The 27,184-nt window shown below is 32.2% G+C and overlaps 1 protein-coding gene across 3 annotated transcripts; it reads left to right on the forward strand.

Moving 5' to 3' along the window:
- Positions 1–5,943: 5,943 nt before the first annotated feature.
- Pot (zona pellucida domain protein papillote) lies at positions 5,944–26,267 on the forward strand. 3 transcript variants are annotated; one of them, XM_074256487.1, is made up of 5 exons: positions 5,944–6,034; positions 16,767–16,835; positions 20,453–20,783; positions 20,971–21,124; positions 21,551–26,267. In XM_074256487.1, exons 2-5 carry the CDS (start codon positions 16,833–16,835, stop codon positions 23,898–23,900), a joined length of 2,838 nt encoding a protein of 945 aa, XP_074112588.1. In that variant the 5' UTR covers positions 5,944–6,034; positions 16,767–16,832; the 3' UTR covers positions 23,901–26,267. The 3 variants fall into 3 exon arrangements, with proteins under 3 accessions (XP_074112588.1, XP_074112587.1, XP_074112589.1); XM_074256486.1 differs by lacking the exon at positions 5,944–6,034 and adding an exon at positions 6,092–6,109; XM_074256488.1 differs by lacking the exon at positions 5,944–6,034 and adding an exon at positions 6,338–6,641.
- Positions 26,268–27,184: the final 917 nt, after the last annotated feature.

Consider the following 27,184-nt stretch of genomic DNA (forward strand, 5'->3'; position numbering starts at 1 on the left):
AACACTTTTTTTGTCGTTATTTTTATTGGATTATTTTAATTGATATCTTCGGATGGAGAAAAAATAATAAATTTCTTGTATACAGAGTTTGTTTACGATTATTTGACGTACTAATTGATGGTTATATTTTTATGACAATTACTCTAATTGATAATAAATTAGCAATAAAAAAGGTTATTTTTGTTCAGTTATTCAGGAAATAAGTTTTACCCTCCATAAAGAATTCAAATTATATGCTAGTTTTCTTTTTTAAATTATTATATATTTATGTGGATGTATTTAATTGAAACTTTGAATTTTAATAACTTCATCATTATTCGACATGAAACGTTTTCCCTCTACTCTTTTTATTTTTATTTTTTTTTTTTTCATCTTTGGAATTTATCCAGGCGTGCGTTCATATGCATAACTCGATATCGATAGTGTTTCCTGTTCAAGGAAAAAATGTTTGTACCTATACTGGGTAATTACAATAAAAATAAATATTAAAATGAAAATACATGTATATATTGACTTAAAAGTTGTGATTACGGATTTTAATTATTTCTACTAATATTTATATAATCTTGTAGTCAATAATTTATGTTAGGTGTAAAAATTTTCAATAAAAATTTAGAAAACTTTTAAAAGCTTGTTAAAAATTTTCAAACATTAATATTGAGAATTTTTATATTAGACCATAATAGTAAATTTTTTCACGGTAATGATATTATTAGCATGTGAAAAAAATATTTTTTACAGAAGGAATTTTTTCTGATATATTTCAACACTAATTTTTTCATAAAAAACTTTGTCATACAGTTTTATAAAAATTTTAATTATATTCATAAGAAAATTTTTTACGAATTAAATTCCTACGTACAGAAAATTTGACCACATATTCAACTTAAATTTCAATGCAAATTTTATTATTATTATCATAATTATTCATCTGCTATTTTTGTATATTTTTTCATTCGTTATTCTATCAATTTTTACGACTTTGTAAGTACCAGCATCGAAAATCTATCTACAACTTTCTTATCAAAATCTAAAACAATTAATTTGAAAAATGAATAAATTTTTCCATGACTTAGAAGACATAGTTGATGGCAAAACACATAACAAGACGCTCGAGTGCATTTCGTACGTCGGGAATGCACTTGGATCCTCGGGCGAGGTTCCAGGCGCCGCCAATGAGGTTACTGGCCGCACTTGAGTTCGAATCCCTGGTAAGACGGTCTACGAACGTACGTACATCTAACATACCTAGAGTAGTGTACATACGTGAGAATATCTCACATATAACGATATACAAGTGTGTAGGAGCCCAGCAATAGCAAGTACCAAGTACCAAGTACCAATTGTGTGCCCTGGAGCGCAGAGCGAGCAATGCAGAGAAAGATCGTGGGTGTGCGTATGCAATCGTGCTTAGAATGGCGTGTGCTGAACTGAGCTGAGTGAGGATGAGGATAACGATAAGAATGAGTACAAGTACGGGCTCTGCCGCCTCTATGGGTATGAAGATCAGTAAGAGTACAATAAGATAGATTTTATGGGTACGAGGTGGAAGACCTCCAATTCTTCTCGACAAATATCAACTTACTTTCAACGGTTATTTTTATACCTCGTCGTCATCAAATTATTTTACTAATTATTGTGCTTTTCCGACTAATTATCGTTATTTATTTTAATTGTCGTAATTATAATGATGATGTTGCTGCTGCTAGACCATTATTGTTATTATTCAGATCATTAAAATGAGAACAACTTATACTGGCACGATATTTTTAATAAGTTTCATTATTCACGAAGAAAATATAGATTTTTTGCTTTTTTTTTACTAAACGTTTGCTGAAATTCCCAACGCGTTATTGAACAACCAATCGATAGTTTTTAATTATTCTACTGAAATTTTTTTTAATCAATAGTTTCGATAAAATTTTTCAAGTTAATAATTTTTATTAATTTTGAGAGAGAAAAATTTTATTTCTCCACCAAATGAAAAAAAAATATTCAATAATATGTTCGCTCAATAAACTAATATTGATTTTTTATGCCAATCGTGTGTTTTATTGTTTATGGCTCGTTTATTTACTCGATAAATTCTTTTAGGCTGTTGAAAAATTATTGCATGTCACTAAAGATTTATTTTTAGAAATAATTGTGGAGAAAAATCAAACTGAAAAAAATCGAATTTTTCGATGAATTTTCATCTGATTGTGATTTAAATGTAAATACGATTAGACTCGAATGACTTTATTCATTGATCCATTTTTTTTTGTTAGCTAAATTTAAATTCTGATCAATGATTTTTTATTACAGATAATTTGAATTTTGATTAATTTATTTTTTTGTCTTCAATTATTCTAAAAAATATATAATTGTAAATATAATGGCAGAAGAGACTTATTCAAGATATTATTACAGTAAATATTAGCATATTTTCTCAACAACGAACTCTTCAATGCTAAACTTCATAATTTTTTTTTTTTTGCATCCTAATTAACTATTAAGTTTTCTCGGTCTATTTCCAAGGAACATAAGATATTAACATCAAAACAGTTACTTCATTAGCTTCTCTAAAATTAACTTTTAATGTATAACATCAAGTTTAATACAATTTAAACTTTTTATATGTTTCATCTCTTTATAAAATTTTCAATAATTACAAATTATAATAGTAATAAAAAAAAACAATAATGATAATAAATCAAAAGTGTATATTTATAGTTAATTAATTATTTAATTTTGATCTCATAAAGAATAAATAATTAAATTAAATATTCCGATTCTAACATAAAATAAATAATTAAAATTTTCCAAATTTAAATAAATTCAAATAAACTAAAATAATAAAACCTGTCAAAGTATTTAAAATAAAATACAATCTCTATCTGTCTATAAAATATTAAAAATAACCCGATTATCGGATAACACTGTTTCTGCATTAACAGTCGACCGAAATTTACAGTTTTGCCGATGAGAACTTTATTTTTTCTTTCTACTAAAAACCGGCGAATTGAATAGCGATTATGATATGATAGATTTTTATTTAAGTCCAAGTGAATAGAAATAATTGAATCATTTATATACAAATCTATGACATAATTTTCATCGAATTTATTCGATTTATATAGTAATATTCATACATATAGCAGGTAAAAATGATTAATGAACCCCGATATATCACTGCTATTATGAGGGTGATGATTTTAAGATAAAGATAAATTTTAATGGCTAGGCTGATCAATACCGAGTCCTTACTACTTAATAACCATATCGAATGTGTTTATATATTCAGCGGCGGTTTAGCTTATTCAGACCCATCTCACACACTTAACTGGCGGTTCTCATACACGCGCGCTTACATCCGCACAGATGTTCTCAGTATTGAAGTTTAGTTTGAGTAAGTTTAGTGAGAATGGATACAACGAATCTGAGGATCTTGAGTTATATGTTAGGAATAGTACCTTATACCTTATACATTATACCTTGTTCAACTAAAGGGCAAACGAGAGATTCATCCGGAAGATCTTACCAGTCGGGACAAGTGAAACGCTCAGTGAATACGAAATAAGGGTTGGTATTTTATAAAATAAATAACTCAGAATTTATTGAGAGTTGAGAAGCCGAGTTTGGTTTCATTTTAACCTGAACTTTTTTTATACAATTATGGTTGTTGATCGAACCTTGATCAGTTTATGGTGCCTTAAAAGTCAGGGGTAAAAATTTTTAATTGAATTTTGTTTGACAGATGGAATTTTAATGAGGGAAAAAAATTTTTTTTTTTTAATTGAAATTCTGGGTCAAATATTAAAAATATGGGAAAATTGTAAGAGACTTTTTTTGTAAGAGATTTAATTTTCTACAAAAATAGTTCTAATCAATTTTACCATATTCCTTGTCTTTCAGTTGAAATTTAAATCAAAAGTTTTAAGATAAATATTTTTGGAGTAATCTAATAAGAGTTTAATTATTGAAGTTTAATATCAAAATTTTGGTAAAAATATTAAAGATGCGAGGAAATCATAAGAATATTTTGTAAGAAAATTGAATTTGCCTCTAGAAAGATCTTCACCAATTTTTCCATATCTCTCACCTTTTAATAAAAATTTTAATTTAAACTTGAAACTAAAAACATTTCCAAAAGAATCTTAGTCTCCTGTAAATAAAATAAATTAAAAAACATTTCAACTGTTTTAATAATCCCAAACTTGAAATAAAATTGTCCTCTGGTTAGAAATTACAGTCTGGATATTTGGAAGAAAAAACCGGGTGGTTCTTACGGAATCTGAAGACACTTAACTGAGCAATCGCGAAATGGTATGAGACACTCTCTTCGTGATTTAATATGTATTTTTTTAGCTGTTGTCTTGTATCTCATGCTCTCTCCTTATTTCGCGGACTCCACGGACAACTATACGTTCTCCAGCCGTGTGTCCGGCTTCGCCTGACCGTAAAAGGCGAGCAGAAGGCCTTGGGGCGCCCACGCCCTCTCGTCCCTTGCTCTTTATCTCTTTACCACTCTCTCTTCCTCTCTCTTTTATTACTTTTTTTACAATCTTTCACTCCTGCTCCTTTATTCCTTTGCTAAAACACATCTCTGCCCACAACCTCTCTTTATTTCATACACACATATTATATTATATCTATAAATATAAGTACATATACATTTCGTTCCATCGAGAATCACTTTTCCACTTGATCGAGATGAAATTATAATTGAACAAGTACCCACTTCTCATACACTAACGGTGAAAATTGAATATCTATTACTCGATAATAGTTGTTTTCCTTTTAAAAATATTCTATTATAAAATCAAATAAAAATACTATTCAATTTTTTTCAATTCCCGCTCTTGAAAATTTGATAAATAAATAACAAAATTGATTTAACTAATTGTTAAATATCGATAAAAAATTACAAGTAATTATTGTGTTGATAGAAAATGGATTTGGTCATCATTAAAAGGTTATGGGCCCGGGTGACAAGAAGCCTAACTTTCAATGCCAGGATCCAAGTTCGAGTCCTGACTAAGTTATTTTTAACTCGACATAAAATTTTAATTTTTTCAACAAATTACACTTTTAAAATTTCCAGAATAATATTATGGCATCAAACTAACCTTAAGATATATTATGAATTGCGTACCGAAAAAAAGCTTCTGCACTAAAAATGATTAGTCGAATCTAATAACATGTAATTTCGTTAATATATTCACTCAAGAAAAAAAATTTGAATTGATCACAACCAAAATTACAGCGTAATAAAATTATTATCCGCGGCCAGATGAATGTTAACCCTCGACAAAAAAATGAACCATAATAAGTGAAGACGCGAATTGTCGCTCGAGGCGGTATATACCGAACAATAAAAACCCCTGGTTAGAAAAAAAATTAAAAAACCGTCGAGCAAGAACAAGAGCAAAAACAAGAAATTCACTCGATTAATGTACAACAGAGATAAAGGATTCGCCATAAAGAAAATTCCTCTTTTATTATCCGTGTATAAATATACCCACACTTACACACATACGTGCTTTTACACCCATGTGTAGATACATATATGTGAATTTAAAAAATCCACACCTACAATATGCATTTCTAAGCGCATAAACACATAAATAAACTGATGACACTAATACATATTTAATCAGCCCTTAGAATGAGAGGGGGCCGTGCATTCATACCTCCGGTACACACAATTTACGGCGGTTTACCTGTACCCACACACCTGAGCGATTACCACCATTTTCAAGCTCTCGCAATAGTACTCCGTTCCTCCTCAGTGTATACAATACAACTAAACAACTACATACTGTATGATACTACAATCTACAATAATGTATGTGTAGTAAGTAGTAGTAAAGTAGTAATAGCGGTGGGGGCACAGAGCGGTTCCCCTTCGGAACTGCAGGGGCCACTGTAGTTGGGAGTAACGAGCGTTACAATCGCGGATCACTCACCAGTCTCGATCGATATTTTGTACCAGCGACACCTGCCTCGCTTTAGTTTTTTACATTTTTTAAAACCCTAACGTCAAAACAAAAAGGTACGTCATGTTTACAAGTTATAAAGTGTGTGACCGAATATTTTTACAAGTGAATTTATTATTTTTAATGATATGGTAATCTTCATTTAATTGCTACCAGGATTTATCCAAGGATTTTAACGTGTCCTTGGTATATTATTTGTAATACTTATTTTTAAACTCCTTGATATTTAAATTTTTTTAAGTTATTGGCGGTGAAAATTTTTTTTGCAAATTTTGAGGAAACAGTGGTTTGTTATTATTACTATTTTTCATTACTGTCATTATTATTATTTTTTTTTTTTATTATTATTAAGGATAAATATAAGAGATAAAGAAAGAAGTCTCGAGAAATTACTTTAGTTGAAGACTTTGGAACGCGACCTGTAACGGAACCGCGAGAGTTTAAGTCTTGTCTCAACTATTATTATATAGAGTTGAGACTTGATTCGACGTTTACTTTAGTTGAGTTAACTTGAGTTGACTTGAGTTTAGCTCCGTACAGAAAAGAGTACCCAGTAAAAGCTAAAAAGTCTAAAAGGGATAAAAATAACATCAACAACATCTTCTTCCGCCTTTTCTACTTCACCTTTTCATTACGTCACGCGTGAATGCCAGGTCACGACAGGTACATTTTTTATTAATCTTTATAATGTTTAGAATTACTCTTATGTCTCTCTCTCTTACTCAGTTACTCTCTCTCTCTCTCTCTCTCTCTCTCTCTCTCTCTCTCTCTCTCTCTCTCTCTCTCTCTCTCTCTCTCTCTCTCTCTCTCTCTCTCTCTCTCTCTCTCTCTCTCTCTCTCTCTCTCTCTCTCTCTCTCTCTCTCTCTCTCTCTCTCTCTCTCTCTCTCTCTCTCTCTCTCTCTCTCTCTCTCTCTCTCTCTCTCTCTCTCTCTCTCTCTCTCTCTCTCTCTCTCTCTCTCTCTCTCTCTCTCTCTCTCTCTCTCTCTCTCTCTCTCTCTCTCTCTCTCTCTCTCTCTCTCTCTCTCTCTCTCTCTCTCTCTCTCTCTCTCTCTCTCTCTCTCTCTCTCTCTCTCTCTCTCTCTCTCTCTCTCTCTCTCTCTCTCTCTCTCTCTCTCTCTCTCTCTCTCTCTCTCTCTCTCTCTCTCTCTCTCTCTCTCTCTCTCTCTCTCTCTCTCTCTCTCTCTCTCTCTCTCTCTCTCTCTCTCTCTCTCTCTCTCTCTCTCTCTCTCTCTCTCTCTCTCTCTCTCTCTCTCTCTCTCTCTCTCTCTCTCTCTCTCTCTCTCTCTCTCTCTCTCTCTCTCTCTCTCTCTCTCTCTCTCTCTCTCTCTCTCTCTCTCTCTCTCTCTCTCTCTCTCTCTCTCTCTCTCTCTCTCTCTCTCTCTCTCTCTCTCTCTCTCTCTCTCTCTCTCTCTCTCTCTCTCTCTCTCTCTCTCTCTCTCTCTCTCTCTCTCTCTCTCTCTCTCTCTCTCTCTCTCTCTCTCTCTCTCTCTCTCTCTCTCTCTCTCTCTCTCTCTCTCTCTCTCTCTCTCTCTCTCTCTCTCTCTCTCTCTCTCTCTCTCTCTCTCTCTCTCTCTCTCTCTCTCTCTCTCTCTCTCTCTCTCTCTCTCTCTCTCTCTCTCTCTCTCTCTCTCTCTCTCTCTCTCTCTCTCTCTCTCTCTCTCTCTCTCTCTCTCTCTCTCTCTCTCTCTCTCTCTCTCTCTCTCTCTCTCTCTCTCTCTCTCTCTCTCTCTCTCTCTCTCTCTCTCTCTCTCTCTCTCTCTCTCTCTCTCTCTCTCTCTCTCTCTCTCTCTCTCTCTCTCTCTCTCTCTCTCTCTCTCTCTCTCTCTCTCTCTCTCTCTCTCTCTCTCTCTCTCTCTCTCTCTCTCTCTCTCTCTCTCTCTCTCTCTCTCTCTCTCTCTCTCTCTCTCTCTCTCTCTCTCTCTCTCTCTCTCTCTCTCTCTCTCTCTCTCTCTCTCTCTCTCTCTCTCTCTCTCTCTCTCTCTCTCTCTCTCTCTCTCTCTCTCTCTCTCTCTCTCTCTCTCTCTCTCTCTCTCTCTCTCTCTCTCTCTCTCTCTCTCTCTCTCTCTCTCTCTCTCTCTCTCTCTCTCTCTCTCTCTCTCTCTCTCTCTCTCTCTCTCTCTCTCTCTCTCTCTCTCTCTCTCTCTCTCTCTCTCTCTCTCTCTCTCTCTCTCTCTCTCTCTCTCTCTCTCTCTCTCTCTCTCTCTCTCTCTCTCTCTCTCTCTCTCTCTCTCTCTCTCTCTCTCTCTCTCTCTCTCTCTCTCTCTCTCTCTCTCTCTCTCTCTCTCTCTCTCTCTCTCTCTCTCTCTCTCTCTCTCTCTCTCTCTCTCTCTCTCTCTCTCTCTCTCTCTCTCTCTCTCTCTCTCTCTCTCTCTCTCTCTCTCTCTCTCTCTCTCTCTCTCTCTCTCTCTCTCTCTCTCTCTCTCTCTCTCTCTCTCTCTCTCTCTCTCTCTCTCTCTCTCTCTCTCTCTCTCTCTCTCTCTCTCTCTCTCTCTCTCTCTCTCTCTCTCTCTCTCTCTCTCTCTCTCTCTCTCTCTCTCTCTCTCTCTCTCTCTCTCTCTCTCTCTCTCTCTCTCTCTCTCTCTCTCTCTCTCTCTCTCTCTCTCTCTCTCTCTCTCTCTCTCTCTCTCTCTCTCTCTCTCTCTCTCTCTCTCTCTCTCTCTCTCTCTCTCTCTCTCTCTCTCTCTCTCTCTCTCTCTCTCTCTCTCTCTCTCTCTCTCTCTCTCTCTCTCTCTCTCTCTCTCTCTCTCTCTCTCTCTCTCTCTCTCTCTCTCTCTCTCTCTCTCTCTCTCTCTCTCTCTCTCTCTCTCTCTCTCTCTCTCTCTCTCTCTCTCTCTCTCTCTCTCTCTCTCTCTCTCTCTCTCTCTCTCTCTCTCTCTCTCTCTCTCTCTCTCTCTCTCTCTCTCTCTCTCTCTCTCTCTCTCTCTCTCTCTCTCTCAGGGATTACAGGTGCAATAGTGTGATGATAGTTAGATAATTCGTGGCATTGTACTTTTTATTTATTGTCTGTTCTGTATTGCCCCCTTCTGTAGTACAACTCAAGAATGCTGGGAAACTACTATTACTACTGTACATGACATTTTTAATAAACGCTCAACCATTTTGTCATTCTAGGGAATCATTTGTTAAGATTTACTTTTAAGATAACTTTTTACGATTAATACTTTTAACTATTTATGTTAAGCCAAGCGGCTTTGCGCCTTTGATTTTTAAAATTAATTATTTACTGTTATTAAAGGGATTTTGGTTAAATTAAACGATTAAAGTGTTTGCTCTGTTATCATTTCGACGGTCTGATTATTTTAGTGTCAAGTTTTGTTAGATTAAACACAAACTTTAAATGAAACTGTGTTAGTTTTTGTTTATACGAGAGTTTGTTTTTATTTTTAGTTTTGGCTTCGGGAATTATTATTTTACTTGTAATTGTGGTATATTTGGTAAATAGAAATTGAAAGAATGAGAGCTACGTTTTTTGTTTTATCGGAAAAAAAGTGAGATCACACGGAAAGTCCGAGAAACTCTTTACGGCTCGTTACACATACGGGCGTGCATCTGTTGTGGCAATTTCACTTTTTATTTTTTTGTTTGTTTTTATAATAATGGGCTTGTGTGAAAGAAATTATAATAGAGAAAAATATAAATATTATTTTGGTTTTATTGCTATTGTTTTTGTAGAGTGTTAAATATTACTCATTCGAGAAACTGTTAAAATTATCTGAAAATAAATAAAGCATGGGTTTTTTTGTACTCGTCATTTGGCGGTGACTTTTGAAATATTTGGCTTTAATTTTCCATTTTGTAATTCTATAATTATTGCTAGTAACTGAGACTTTTTAACGTAGTCGAAGATTGTTAAGTATTTTGATGAGCTTATCAGTGATTTTGAAAGTAAATTGTTGGAGAAATTTGATGAGTAGTAATGAAAGTAAGATGAGAGATCTTTATTGAGGTGTTCATTGATAAATTTATAGGATTGTATTTGATTATTTTCAAGTGAACGGAAGATGACTTTTTTTTTTTTAATTATTCAAGTTTTTTAAAATCATTTGATAAAATCAAAAATTTAATAATTCGGTAATTTTTCGCTATGAAGTCAATTAGAGTTAATTAAATTTAATTACCTTGTTAGAAAAATTCAAAATTTTTTAGCTTTTTCAAAAATTAATTTCTTAAAAATTCACTGACAAATACATTGTGAAAAATATTTTTTTATACGGAAATGATTTTTGTTATTAAATTGTATAGTTGTTATTATTGATTTTTTTTTTTTTCAAAGTTACAAAATTTTTTTTTCAAATTATAAACTATAAAATACAATTACAACATCGGTGATACATAATAAAACTAATAAATTTCATAGAAAAATTTAATAGACATCAAATTTTTCAATTAAAAAAATAATGAAAAATTCTTATGATAATTGATCATCAAAGAAATTAAATATTAATCGAAAAAATTGTTTAATATTATAATTCGAGTCTTTAATAAAGTAATAATAACAATAATTTCAATAATAATAACTGTAATGATAATGATATTCAAGTAATGAATATTTAAAAAAAACTTACATTAGCCAAACGGAAATTTCTTAAATAAAGGCGGGATTCACGTGGGACTGACCTAAAAAATAAATGAAAGTGTTTTTAAACGAAACTACATAGTATATAATCGCATCAGGGACACTATTATATATATGGATTAAAGATGTTGAGTCAGATTCAATTCTTTTGTCTCACTAATTTGAATCGCATGCCTTGATTTTTAATTAACCTCCTCGGATCGTCAATTAAATCAAACGCCGTCATCATCACAATAAGTTTTACTTTTCAATTAGTTTTAAAACTATTTTATAATAATAGTAAGAAATAAGTGCATGCTCAAAATGTAGAATGATAAATGTGCTAAGTATCTTTTAGTGTCATCTTATATAAATTGTATCCGAGGACATCGAAACAAGGACACCGGGTGAATGAGATTCAGTATAATAACAAGATTAATTTATAATGTGACATAACGCTAGTCCTGTCAATATCATCATCTATGTATAAAATTATACAGTACATCGTATCTTAAACGTGCATTCAAATCACTAAGACCGGACTGCAATGTTAATGTTAATACATAATGTGTTTATTGTCTCGGTAAATTAATTATCTTACGTATTATTCAATTCTAAATTCAACTAAGGATATTCACGGCTGTAACTGTTTATTTATATCTCTTTTGATATCTTACGCATTATTCGGACAATTATGAAAGAGAAAGTACCTATTTACGGATCATTATGATACATAATATAAATATATATAAATACTGGAGACTTGTTCTTAAAAGAAAAGTTGTTTGGTTTTTAAAATTAATCACGGAAATTTAAATAGATAAATTACTTACAAACTGGCCCTCCAACTTTCTACTGCTAGAACCGGTGCTTAAAAACTACATATTGAAATAAATTTTTAAATGCCCATTGTGCAGGATAATTACGTCAATAAATATTAAAGCGAGAATTTGCAGTGACACTTTTGATCACGGTTCTCAGAATCAATTATTATTAATGTGATCTCACTGAAAGTGTGTCATAATTTTTTCCCGGTAAATATTTGCACTTTAAATTATTTATTATGGATCTCGGGGCTTATTTTGATAAATATCTAACCGATTGCGATGTTGGACTGCTTTCAAGACCGGAATTTCGACATCGGTGACTGTTTTTTTTTTTTTTTGCATTAATTATAGTTGAAAATCGGGTTAATTTAGTGTGATTATGGTTATATTTAGTGAAAAAAGATTGACGAGAATTTTTTTTCTCGAGTTTTTTTTTCTGATGTTATTCAGGAATTTTTTGTGGTAGATCAATTAGTTTTGGGTCTATAATTAAAATTAGTTATTCAGAGGTGGGATCAGAGTTTATGATGATGATAGTAGCTTGAAAATTTTTTTAGATATCTTAATTGCAAAGATAGAGACCGAAAAGATTTAAAAATGAATTGCGCATATATTTTCTTCAATTAAGTCAAATTTTTTTAGTGTGCACAAATTTTTTAAATTTTTTCATAATAAACTATCTATTTTAAAAATTTTAACAGATTTTAATTCTAATTATTCACGGTAAAATTAAATAATAATCAAAGTTTTGATTAAAAAAAATTTTTTTTTGGAGTATATAAAGATAGTTTTTTTCTATTGGTCAATTAGTAATTATAAGTCTGTAATTAAAATTAACAATTCGATGCTTAATTTATTTTTTCGAAGATTTTGTACCAAGAAAAAAATCTGAATAATCGATTCTCAGTCCTGAAATCAAAGTAAAGCAATAGTAATATCAATTGTAATCGTAATATTAGAGAATAATGAAAACGTAAATGTCAGTAGAGTAATTTGTCAAGTGAAAAAATGATATAATTTTTTGAGCGTTTAATACTGGGAATTCAATTATTAATTCAAAAACGCCGGGAGTAAGAATGCACCCGGATGATTATTCCTTCCATTCCCAGTAGAATTGATCACGCGAGAGATCAAACCCAAGAAGTAAAAGAGTTAAGAGTCGAGAGTGAAGAGTGTATATAAGAGAAGTCGGTTATAAAGAAAGAGGAGCAGAGCAAGACCAAGAGTAAAGCGTAAAGAGTAAAGAGTTTCTCGGTATCTATCTCACTTCCTTTTTATTCTCTCCCACTCTTTCATCTTGTTTTCATCCTGTAAAACGTCGACGCGAACGCCAGAAGATCGGAACCGGTCCTGCCGCGGGATAGTTGTGTCCTGTCGATTTAGCTGCTCAACCAGAGAGAGCTCGAAACTAAACTCGGTACCCTCTACCTCATTCTCTATATCCTATATCATCAGACATAAGCGCCTTTTATCCAAATGAAACTTATGTTAGGTGACGTCATTGGTTCAAGCTACCAAATATACTTATAGGTTATTCATCTCTCATTTTAATTTAATTCATCTCATCTCACAATCTCTTTTACAGCATAATAAATAATTCATTTATTCAATTGACTTTTTACCAATAAAAAAATTTTTATTTACTGATAAAAATTTCTTTCTTTTTTTTTATACACATCGCGAATTCATGATGTCAAAAATTTTATTTCACACACGTCCAATTTAAAAAAAATCAAGTTTTTTTTTATGTTATTTAAAATCTGTCAAATTTTTTTTTTGCAAGTTCATAAAAATTTTTTAAGTTAAATCAATAATTTTTATCTGATGAAATAAATTTTATTCAGAAAAAATCAGAGAACAAAAAAATGAAAAATAATTGAGTAAATTTTAAAAAATGAATTAATCTGCTTGAAAAAATTAGAACAAATACACAGACCTCGTGAAGTCTAGCAAAGTTTGCACATATTTCACTTGTAAAAGTAGGATTTATTTTTCGAAGCCGATACGTGCGTCTAGCTCTATACTCTACAAATGTACATGTACATGTTGATGGATAAATGTGCGTCTGCTTAGACTATTGCTATTACTATTACTATTACAAATGCGTCCAGTATCTAAGAAGTGGTATCTATGAAGAGCAAGAGAGAAGAGAGGAATACGTTCTTTCGAACAACTGACAAGAAGCTCTACTCGTTCTCCAACGCACGCAGCTAGTAGTGAAAGTCAAGCCGCGAGTTTTATTTGCGCAACCAGATCAACGCGTTCTGTCTGCTTGTCTCGTACATTTATATATTTTATATATATATATATATAAGTTAAGACAACCGCAGGTTTTATATTTAAGAACACCTAAATCCTTACAACTTATACTTTTAAGGCGACACGTTTTGCGTAGGCTTATCCTTTTATGATCGCCAATTATCGGTTTTTAATTTTGTACTTTAATAAATAATTATACAATAAATAATTTACTTAATTATTTTTTGCACTGATAGAATTTATTAAGTGTTATAATAAATTTTATTCAAACTAAGAACAATTTTTTAGTTCAAGAATTAACTTTTAATAAATTATTAATTAACAATCAATAAATATCCATTAAAATAATATTGATCAATAATTAATAAAGCTCATTAAAAATTACTAAATCCTTTTATCAGTTAAATATTTGCAGAACTTTGTCTGCAAAATATTTTGTCTGTTAAAATTTTTAGTCTTTATTCTATTTAGAATAAAGCCCGCCGAAACTTGAATCCGTTAAAGAGTAAATACCCGTTATTGTTATTACAAAGTAGAAGTATATCATTACGAAAATCATTTACTGTGAATTGAGACTTTCATCGAGTTACTTCCAATGATAATTGCAATAATTAAATAATACTGTTAATTTAGCATCTAAATTTTCCAGTTCTCTCGCTCGGAGTAAGTTTTTTAGCGCACTTCCTACTCCTTAAACCTCCGGATTTCCCACGTCGCGGTCGCGAGTTCCGAGTAATGTAACGTATAAGTATAAGTAAAAAGTAAATAAGTGAAAATTGTCGTGACGATACCAGTAAGGACTCAGTTTTGCTAGGTACGGATAGAATTTCCTATCCGCAACGGATATTAGACTACAGACACGCGATCCCGGTTTAATGGCGTACTCAATAATACTCATATCAATGCCTTGAGGTATTCCGTATGTGCTTTCGCGGATTGTACATATGCGCTTGAAACGTCGTAAACAACTGAGGAAAGCTTAAATAAAAGGCGAGAGAGAGAGAGAGAGAGAGAGAGAGAAATTATGGATTATGTGTGTGAGCAAGGTTACTCTCAAGTTTACGCAGAGATGATATGAGCAGAGTAGACGAAAACGATCCCGACGAAACCCCATCGGCGTATTATCCGTGTACGGGAATATAAGTATATCCCTTTGGCAAGTAAAGAGAGTATATATATCTATGTTTATATATATTTATATATGTATATATGTATATATGTATATATATATATATATATATATATATATATATATATATATATATATATATATATATATATATATATATATATAGTGAGAATGAGTAATGGGCAATGAAACTCGGCGAGGAATTCGAGGCGGGTTAGTCTCTGTACTCGGTGCTCTTGCGGGTGTGCCCTCGGTTTCAGTATTCTTTCCTCTTGTGTTGTTCTGTACCTAACCATATTGCTAGCTGTTGTACGAGATATATATACAATATGCAAGTGTATATATGTACATATATTTACCTTATGTTACTCGGTTGCTTTCTACAATCTTACTCTTTATTTTTATACACTATTAAAGTTACCATACGTCGTAAATTATTTTTTTTACAGCCAATTAAAATTTTTTACGCATTTTATTTTTTTTACTGACTGGTATTGTTTTTTTCGATGGTAATTTATCGATTGTTTTGGCCCGTTGTAAGAATTTTTTATGGTACGGTTTAAAAAAATCTGAAAATTTTTAATTTATTCACGGAAAATTCATAAAATTTTACTGTAAATAATTTATAACAAAACTTCTTATAGACTTGTATTTTTTATGAATTTTTAATTGATTTTTTATAATTAATTAAAATAAATTTTTTTTGCTCAATTAAAAAAAAAAGGCAATTAATTGTGAAAAAAATTTTTTTTATAATGCAAAATTTTTATATTAAATTAAAAAAATCGAAAAGTCATCAATGAAATGAATTGTTAAATAATTGAATGGATATAAATGAATTAAAAATTTCTGAAGCCAGAATATCTTCTTCAATAATTAACGATAAAATATTCTTTTAAATTTTTTTAAATCAAAGAAATTTCCGACTTGTATCTCTCGAATAAAATTATAAAAAAAAAAGAACTAATGACGGTTTATTTGAAAAAAAATATATTCCAAATGAGCAAATATGTAAATTATGACTAAATAATAAAATCCACGCCTATTAACACGTAATTCTTCGTGGAAAAAATAACCGAGTTAATTTTCCGAGCATTCATGTAACTTATTAACAGGCCCATAAAAAAGATAAGTTAATATTTCATAATATTTAATTTATCGTCAATGAAACATTCAATAAGTATACACTTTTTAGCAATAATAATGCCAGTCACTTGATTATAATAATTAGTAATGAAAATAATAGTCAACGACCAATTTTTTCTATGATGTATATTAACAACAATTTATTTCGTCCATATTATTTTTATCGTTAATAAATATCCAAGCGTTTAAAATAATGCTCGAGGTGGAGCAAAAGTTATTTTTCGCGTTAAGGTAATTGCGGTTGCATGCTAACGAACCGATGTCTAATTGCCACATATCCTATGCGTGTATGTGATGTCCGAGTATTTGTGTTATCACGTATAAGCTACGCAATGGTTAAAGTTTACGACAGAAAACAAAACTTTAAATAAATAAATAAATAAATAAATAAATGGACGGTAGTTTTTCAGTTTGTGAAAAATAAATTTGTTGTTTAAAATAAAATAATTGAAATTCTGCTCAACCGGTCTGGTGGTATTATTTTAAATGTTAATTTAAATTGAATAGTTTGAAGTTTTTCAACTATAAAGAGAAAAAAGGAGCGATTGAGTTTGATTGAGATACCGGAAATGAGTAGTATGCAATATAATATGTAATAGTGAGGTTGGATTTTCATACTAGAGCTCAGCGGAAAATAATTAAAAAAAAATAATAACAGTAGCAAATATAAATTAAATTAATTAAAAGAATAGAATCAGATGTAGGAAATGAACATCTGCTGGCTCGATGGTTACTACGGATCGATAATTATAATTTAATAGTATTATTTAAATGATAATTAGAGATAGAGGTTCACCCGTCACCTACGTGATCGATTAATCAGTGTATGATGTGTATAATTATGTAAAAAAATTGTCATTTGTAATTACAGAGCTTGAGTCATGACGTAGCTGAGACAACCGGTTTAGGGCTGGAGACTGTATCGGACACTAAAATCATGGTAATTATTTTTATAAATAATCTTTAACATTTATTTATAATTTATTTTATTTATTAAGACATTTATTATTTTTATAATAAATTCATTCATGTCTTTTAACACGTTTTTCATTATTTATCTTCTCATTAGGTTTTTTTTTTTTATCTAGTGATAATTAATAATTAAGCAGCTAATTTTTTTACTTTTAGATTTTATTAAGTCGGTAGTTTGTGGTAATTAGTTAATTTGATAGAAAGTTTAATTATTCATATTCTGAGAGCTGGTAATTTCATAGAAAGTTTGGATATTTTTGTTTTAATTTCTGTTTGAAATATTTCAAAGAAAAATTTGAAATTATTTTTATACCCAAAAATTGAAATATTTGAAGTTTTTTTTCTGTTGTAAAATTTTGAAATTGAATCTTTAATTTTTTCTCTTAAAAATGATATAAATTTTTTTCAACGTAAAATTACTCAAATCTTATAAAGAAATCCTTTTTTTTTTTTTTTTTTTTTTTTTTTTTTTTTAAATTGAACACAACAAATATACAATTTTTTTAATTTTTACCCATGGATTTTTTTTATTGTTTTCATAAGAATTTACACTCTAAAAAAAATCATAAAAATTGTCCAATGTCTGTTAATTTGAGAACCAAAAATTTTATTACTTTTAAGAAACTCATCCTAACACAAAATTTTTACATTTTCTGAATAACTGAGTCATAGTCATAAATGAAATTACTAGAATTAGCCTTATTCACCTTTTAAAAACCACCTGATGGTCATAAAAGCCCCTTCAGTCCTAACTTCGACTTGAAAAAAAAAAAAAAAACAATACAATATTGTAACATAATTTACAACACAAAAATGGGTTTATATTATGACATGTAAGAAAATAGGCATGATACCTGTCAGATCAGAATATATATGTTCATAATGCAAGGCATCCGTTGGTAACGGTGTCTTTGTGCACTAGAGCGTGGAAGACTCTAGAGCCCAGAAAAAGACAAACACACGAACGAGAAATGATATATAAATATAAATTGTAAAGTAGCAAAAGGAAGTAATGCACTCGTGCTAGCAAACCAATACTTAAAGAAAATAAATAAGAAAAACCACTTGTTTGCCCATTCTTGGACGAAATTCCTTCGCGGCATGATCATCGCCGTGATTCAGAGCCTAGTCGGAGTTTTAACAACTCAGCTATTTGCATAAGTTACGTATTATATATGAATGTATATTTATATTTATATACAGTCGACTAAGCATGGCGACAACGACCAAAAAAAATTCAATAAAATAAAAATAGGAGACAAAAAAGGAAATGTAATCTTTTATCCTCAATCTAACGATACAAGAACCTCGGTCCACCCACGATCTATCTAATTCCTACAAATATATATATTATGTATCATTTATTATTTATTTCGAGTTTGAGTTTTAGATTGAGCCTTGACTACCCACTCGTACAAAGTAGAAGTAGAGGTTTAAAAACACGATGTAAAAACATGATCAGTGGTATACTTGATAGATGATAAAAAAAAAAAAAAAAAAAAATAAGCAACCGGTGATAAGAAGTGACTCAACAAGTTGAGACGTGTGATGCTAAATCACATCTTCTCCCTCAATGATCCCAAACTTTATTTTTATTTTCCGCCCATTCCCCCGTGATGTAAACATGGCTGACGTCACCTCGAGTCCAGGTGAATAAATTTTATCTTTACTGCTGTTTTACTATAATGGATAGTGATAATAATGATGCTGATGGTGTAAATGCGAATAAGGCAGATGCTGAATTTCATTTGTGTGAACGGATAAAACGGACAATTGGAACTGTCGAAGGCTGGAGGAAATCAATCATTACACTCGGCCTCAATGCAATTGTTTAAATTCATTACTCATACTGGTGGGTTGGAAGCTGTTAGTAGTTGTGTTTAGAGGTAGGTGAGCAACAATCGGAGGAAGTATTTGGTTTTTTGCGATTGGGTGTAATCGATTATGAGATCAGTGGTAAAAAAAAAATTTCAGTTTTGTCATATATATCAGTGATTTTTTTTAATTAAAGATATTTTTTGTTGATTGTTGATTTATTTTTAATTAATGAGAAAAAATAATTTGTTTTTGGTAATTGCTTACACTGCAAATTACTCTCGAAAGAACGACCTAATGGAGAATTGTTTTTTGAAAAATTATTAAATTTTTCTTGTAACTACTAATTAAAAAAAAACTCGTGATTGTAAATTATTGATTCTTATAGTTGCAGTTCTCAATGTAAATTAATTAATAAATAAAAAAAAATTAACATCTAAAAGTTTCTTTGAAAAAAAAATCTCGGCACTTTGAATGAAACTACCGATAGTTCAATAAATCGATATTGCGACAGCAAGTATTTATAATCAATAAATACTTTAAAGTGGCCATGATACATTTTATTAGCACAAGTGGTAATGTAAAATAAGGAGCAATAGCAATAACTTACGGCTGGGTGATCGTGGATATGGAATATATGGAATGGAATGGAATAGAATTGTTAGCGGCATGAACTGTCCAGATTATTGTTATTAAAAATGATATTATATTGCAGAAAATAATAAATAAATCGAATGTTGACTGTCGGGCAAAATAATGTGTCCTTGTATAGAATACCGATCGATCGAATTGCACGCACGTGCATAGTCATAGTCACTTTGACAAACGGCTCAAGAGAGTGAAAGTTGTGTAACTGGAATTCAGTTGGTTAATTTTAAAAATGGATTTTATCGTCACTCTTGAATGCATTACTTGCTCTAGTTGTACATTACCTTCGTTATTTTTTACGATTTAATACCTCCGTGAATAATGTATTATTATTTTATATAACATTTATATTTATACCGCTAATAAAATATTCTGGATTTATTATATTGATTTAAGACTAGCAGTACCCTCGTCCGCTTCGTTAGCTCGACAATTACTTGTTTATTTCTGAGTTATGCCAAGTTTTTTGCTAGTTTTAGCTTTATATCAATAAAAAGTGTTCATAATAATAAGCAAACTCGTGACCGTGTCTTGTTTCAAATTAATTTCATTTTCAATTAAAACTATCGATTGTTTTTCATTTTCATCCTTCCGGGTGAATGTTTTTCCATCCATGACCTTTATAGTTCATGGACAATTCGTAGTTTAATTTTTCAGCAGTCTGCTCTTTTTTGTGCCGAATCATTGAAATATTCAAATCCAAAGCAGCTGCTTTTAATTTTCAGTTGAAAGTAATTTCCCTAAATTTGAAAATTGGTAATTTAAAAATTAAATGAACCGAAACTTTTTTCTACTGTTCGGCAAATTAAAGATAAGAACAGGATTGATTTTATATTTTTAAATAAGAACTAATTCATATTTTTAAATAAAATCAAAGATAGTTAGATTTTTGTTGACATCAATATTAATTAAATTTTTTTTTTTTTTCTTTTCAATATATAGTCAGAGAAGTGAAATAGTATATTTTGATTAAAAAAAAGGTTCAAGTTTCAAACATTGAAAATAATAACAAATTTATGTTATGTCACATAGCATTGAATTTTTTTTTTTTAATATATAATAATAATAATGATGATGATGAATGATATTTATTAATAAACCTACGTTTGCTTCAAATTAAAGATGTGGAGACTGTTGCTGGTGATAACGCTGTCCAGTGAAGCGTGGACACAAAGCAATTATGCATCCCAAGGCAACAGTATTGAATATCAGCCCGGATTACCACCGAGCACAATTCTCGATGGGAAAGTTACCAAATTGGATGAGCTGTCTCCAATAATATTTCTCAATCGTACGAAGGCCTATTTGAATTGCAGCCAAGGTAGCATGCAGGTGGAGTTAAAGTTCGATGAGCCGTTCTACGGGGTCGCCTACGCGGATTTCGACCGCAACAGTGCCTGTATGGTCAAGGGACGTGGGTTTAATTATGCTGAATTGGAGCTGCCTTTAAAAGGTAACCCACCAAAATGCTAAATACCTTAATACCCATTTTATCTCTTGTGTAAGTGGAATTATGTGTTTTTTTTCCGTTACATAATACTAACCATCGAAAAAATAATGATGATAATAAAAATAACCATTAACCAAATGAGAAGGCTACTAAAATTGATAAATCGATTGATTATTAAACTTTATTTTAGGATGCGGCACCAAACAAGATCCCCAGCGGGTTTTTACCAACAACATTGTGGTCCGTTTTCATCCGGGACTCGAAATGGATGGCGACGAAGTTATTACGATAATATGTCGTTATCCTCCGCCAATAACCCCCAAACCATCAATAGCTGAAGGAGTGTAAGTTTCCATCAGATATCCAACCGCTATCAAACCATCTATTAATCAATCTCCCAATTTCCGCGGCCATTTGCCTCCGAAAACAGACCAGAGCATATCCGGCAATCAATTCTTGCTTTTTTTCTTTTTGTTCCATATTCACTGATGGATAAATTAACTCGATTAAAGAGGAAAAAATTATTTTGAAGAGTTTTTTGTTTGAATCGAGCAGAAAAATTTTTGAATTAAAAAATTTATTAAGTTTTAAAAAATTATACTTGGCTCAATAAATTTTTTCCTTAGTTGAAGAAATGAAAAATTCATTAAAATATTTTTCTTGGTTCAAATTTTTTCTCTTGAATAACTATGAAATAATTTTAATAAATATTATCTTATAAATTCCTCATTAAAAATATTCAATAATTAACACACAAATTTTCTTTCCAGATTACCACCGATTCCCGCAGAAGGAGGAATAGCTGAACCACCTCTAAAAGGCTTCCAAATCCTCCTGACAATCTGCGCGCTTCTGTTCCTCTCTCTGCTCCTCTTAGGGCTAGGCTGCTCCTACCTTTGTCTAAAACGACGCAACATCCGAGTAGTCCACCGACACCCATTTGGCAGCGCCACAGGATCCGAAATCACAAAGCTCTCTGGCTCATCACTGGGCCACCTGTCGATGTTCGAGGGGCTAAAAATACCTCGCGCCCACACTTTATTACACACCGCCGCCTCGTCTTCAGGTAGCGAGGCAAACCTCGTGATCGATCACTCAGACACTCTTCCAAGTGATTACCCAAGCGAAAGCCACTCGGAAGTCGGTATCGAGACTGCTAACGCCTACGGGTTTGACGAGATAATCCACTCGACCCGGTCAACCACCTCATTAACACCCGGGTTGTCCCAAATCGACGAAGTCCGCTCCTTGCCACCCTCCTCTCTGGACTCCTACGACAACAAGGCCTACATCCACGACCAGGACAGGAACATCCACACTAGCTCTCTCTACTCCGAGACTATCACCGACCTGGATTCTCGGGTCACCAGACACCCTGTCGAGCCGAAATTCGACGTCCAAATGAGAGTTAAACGAGCTCCTCCTCCCCCAAGTCCTCTCCCGTCAGAATCTGACGCCAGCATCGCCTTGGAGCGGAACTTGACGACCATCTTGGAACGTGAGGAGATCATGAGGTCCATGGAGACTCCCAAATCTCGCTTGACCACCTTCTCCTACGTTCCAGAGCTCCATAGTCCCCCCAGCAGCATGATATCTCGCCAACAAACTCCTCCTGTCTACTCCCGGATCCTCCGCAAACAAGCCGAACGCGAAAGCCACGAAGTAAACACTCAAGGACAACCTGGAACGCTCCACCGACCAAGATCTTTGACTACTTTGGAAGAGTACTCAGAAACAAGGACGATGGTTGACACTCAAGTAACTGATGCTTCTCATGCTAAATACAGAGTAGCCAGCATCCTGGCGCCCACTCCTCCTCCTCCACCCCCTATTGTACCGACTCACACCCACACGTCAATTCAACAACGTGAACACATTCGCGAAGAGGTTGAACCGCTAGTAGAACCAGTAGTTGCGCCAAGGCGCCCAGAAATTACGACACATGAAGTTGATGATGTGTTCTTAAGGACAGTCACCGAGAAAAAAACCATCGAAGACGTGGAAAGACACAAGAGACAGGTCACTGAGTACTACAGAAAGCCTGATCCTAAATGGGATGTAACAATTCGAAATTATCCTGCAGACGAAGTCCCTCCTGCGCCTCCTCAGTGGGAGAACTTTTCAGATGTCAGTTCGGCGTCAAATTTGACAATTGTCAATGACCATCTTCATATGATGAGGTCTACGGATGAGGTGGATTCAACTATTGAACCTACTTACAGTCGCGCGGAAATGCCGTCCAGGTCGCCTCAAGGTTTGGACACTGAGAGTGTCGGAGACCAGTGGGAGACCTTGTCCAGGGTGCTGGAACCGCAGTACTCTGGAGAGCTGACAGACGATGAAAGGGAGAAGTGGAGGGAAGTTATTACTACAGAAAGTACTTTGAGGACTTTGTTATCAGAAGCGGTCGTTAAGGAAGATTACGACTTGATCAGGAAGGACGCGAGGTACCAGACTCTGTTTCCTCCTGCGAAGTGGGACGTTATTATCAGGATCTTGAGTCCGCCGCCAGCTTCCTCAATCGCTTCAAGCAAAAGTGGCCAGAAGTATAAGAGAAGCAAGGGCTCGGAATGGGACAGCAGGTCTAGGAGGTCTTCTCTACCGACCTTGTATGAGTATGATAGTGATGGTGGAACCTCTATCAGAACACATGATGTTCCAGGTGTTCCGTCGGAGGATCGTAATAGGAGGTTGGGTATTACCAGGATGGGGAGTGAAGTTGACCTGAGATCAGAGTCTGAAACCATCAGGAACTTTAAGATGCAGAGGGACGATGTGAGTGTTAGTTCTTATGACGCTGACTCTATTGTCAGGTCCCTGAGCCAGCCCAGTTTGGCCAGGTCGGAGTTCGCGGAACATTGGGGCCTCCCGGCGAGAAACCTGAGGACTTGGGCGCCAGAAACTGAAGAAATTGCCAGTTCACCGGATACCACGCCCATGGCGATTAGGAGAGGGGACAGGGTGGAGGTTATGACTTCTTTTGATTCGGGAAATCATCCAGGATTGACCAGTACTTTTACCAGGTCCACAAGATACTCTGAAAGGGAGACTGTGAGGGTTACTGAGGCAGGAAGACCCGGGTGGTTTCACGATGACTCGGAACCGGAAATGCAAATTTAAATAGATAGTCTTATTTTGGAGTGTTGAGGATTGGACGAGGGGAATTTCACTGCAAAAGCATTGATTTCATGGAGTTATTATAGATTGCTCAACTATTCCCGATAATTGTGGGTAATTTAATTACGAGCCGACGAATTATTAAATTATAGGGTTAATTAGTTTACATTGAGTCGATATTGGGGTTTTTCGGATGGATTGGTTTTATTGGTGAATATTACGAGCACTAAACTTGCCGATTTTTTGTATTGTAGATTTATAGTTTTGGTTCTTTTATTCTAGGGGATGTTTGGATGAAATTTTTTTGGTTTGTTGGATTTTTTTAAGCTATTGCCAAAATATTGAAAGTTAAGTCCTTTTTTTTTTTTAATTTTTTAAGAGAAAAATTAACTAAAAGGTTTTGACTCGAAATCTTAGTCGTTAATATTCTTGAATTAAAAATTGACATCTAGTCTTCGAAATTTTTTTTTTAATTCAATCAAAATTTTTTAAATGATTCAATTAAAAATTGGCTGACATATCAAAATAATAATTCTATTATCGATTAATAATTATCATATGGTTAGCTGGCCAATCAAAAAAACTTAAAAAAATATGAATTATTTTCAGAACAAACTAGCAAATATTTAGTTTAAATTGATTTTATAATTAAAAAAAAAAAAAAAAAAAAAAGTCAAATGATCGTCATAAAAAATTCAGCAAACCAAAAACATTCTGTTTGAACCGAATGTCCTCTACACAACCACTGCCAGAATTCCGACCCAATGCTGGATGGCTTAAAAGTAAAAATAAACGAAAAACGAAAATAAAATCCAACATTACATTGCCGATTTCGAAGACTTAGATTCTTCACGAATCAATACTGCAGTCATTTAAAAACATGTATTTATAAACATAATCCTTTACCGTACTGCCTAAAATTTTTTATCCTGCACTGCATGCTTTTGTTTGTTTAAAATTCGACAAATGGACTAGACGTACCATTCAATTTTTTATACTTTTTAATTCTTATTTGTATCTCCACCCGCCGGATTTTCCACTTGCCACTCGTATAAATCTAACAATCGTTAAATTTTTAACCCCAAGCTTTACTAATCCAGACAAAAAACCTTTTTGGGAATTGATCTTTTTACGAGTGGGACTGTAGAGTCTGGCCTTGAGCCTAGGTAAAAACAGAATATATATCGAGGCTGTTTATATTATTTTTTACTTCGTCATTTAGATAATTAACATTTGGAGCATTTTTAAAAATACTATTATTAATGTCCTAACATCATCATCATCATCATCATTATTGTCATTATGATCACCATTATTTTTATTTTAACTTTAAACGCTCTTTTATAATTTTTTACGGAAAAATTTTTTATGTTAATGCAGGACAAAAAAAAACGTGTAACTCGATGTCATTACAATTACCCGCGTACTAGTGATAATAGTTATGTAGGTCAAACTAAAAAAGATACGGTGCTGGGTACGCTTCATTTTAGTTTATAAAACAGCAAAAAATTCGCTGAAGAAAATAATCCTTTAAACATTAAATATAAATAATTAATTTACTTTTAATATGAGATCAAAAAAAGCTTATGGAATAATATTAATATTTAAATAGTTAAAAATTAAAAAAATTATTTTTTATTAAAAAAATGTCATACGTTTTTAACCCGTTTATTCACTAAAATTCACATGAATCATGGCCGCTGGGTACTTAAATATTACGTACTTACAGTTATTGATTTACTGTCATTATATAAAAAATATATAATATAATATAAAATAAAAAATTATAACTCATTTTAAATGAATCTTGCCATGATAAAAAATTTTCCTTACTCATAAATAATATAATATAATGTAAACAACGGAGAAAATTTAGAAAAATTATTTTTAAAATGGTTAATAGTTAAGTAAGAAAATTTAATTAATTCAATTGTAAAATAACACTTTTTTTTAATAACTTGTTTCACTAATTGTTTAAAAATTAAATGGTAATTTTTTATATAAATCTTTACAAAATCGAGTGAAATTTTTTTCATTAATAAAATTTTTGAAAGTAAATGAAAAAATTTTACGATTTATTGGAGAATAAATTATTTTTCAGGTAGAAAATTTTTTTTTATTAAGTAAAAATAATTTTTTCTACTATAACAATTGAAACGTAAAGTAGTCAAGGTGCTAAACTGTACATAAGTTAAGATTAAAATTATAACTAGTGAAGTGAAGACATAAAGTCAAAAGTATGTATTGTTAAAAAACCTGTATTGTAACTTTATATAAACTAAATAAAAAAAAATTAATGCGACTCAACACGAGACCTGTATATTCACTGTACTCTACTTACCGAATAAATGTTAACGCTTCTACATAAAATCTCATGTAACTTAATTAAATCACCCTTGTCAGCTCTCTAATTTTATTTCGACATATAAATTACCGAAAAGAAAAAAGAATAAGTAAATAAAATGGAAATTGAGTGTAAGTTCCAGTAAACAGCGATGTATATACGCCTAACCTTGAATAATTTGTCGCAAAATAAATTTCGATCGATCCCTTGCCTGAAATTCCAATAATTTAGTCACGCAGGGTTGGGACTTTGCGATAAATGGGTAACTAAATTCCAGGTCTTCCCAATCTCGCAGCCTTCCGGCAACCGCCTTTTTTTATTATTATGCCATTTTTTTTTTTTCATTCTGTCTTTTTTTATTAATCAAACTGTATAGTATTGGTTAGGCCAGATAAAAATGAATAAAATATAAAAAGACAAAGTAATAAAATAAAGTGAAATAAAATTCCTCATACATCCGAATAAATTACTACTCCTACGCTTACTCTCAGTAAGAGCCACATTACGTAATAAAAAACCCTTAAACTTTATTCTTATTTTCATAACTGCTAAACTATTCATCTAATGAGCCTGTTTTACATTTTTTACATTCTCGAGGAATCACTCGATAAAAAATCAACGATCGATTGTCTGTAGAATAAATTTTGCTTCAGTATGAGAAGAGAGCGTAAGTAGAAGCTCAACTATCGCGTTTATGTAAATTTTATTTTAAGGTGAGAAATAACGACGTTCATAAAGTTTTTTAGAAAAATTTTAATTAAAAAATAGTGAATATCATTATTATTTTTTTTAATTATGAAAAATTATTATTTTATGGAATTTTTAGTCAAAGAATTTTGAAGTAATTCATTTTTTTTTTTTCTTAGACAAATTATTTATGAAAAACATGTCGGGTTGCGTCTAATTTCTGATCCTCAATAATAATATTTAAAATAAAATCAAA

The sequence above is a fragment of the Cotesia typhae genome, unplaced genomic scaffold (genome assembly GCF_013202065.1).
Source record: "Cotesia typhae breed Kobodo isofemale line unplaced genomic scaffold, CoteBio_Ctyphae scaffold_152, whole genome shotgun sequence".
NCBI lineage: Eukaryota > Metazoa > Arthropoda > Insecta > Hymenoptera > Braconidae > Cotesia > Cotesia typhae.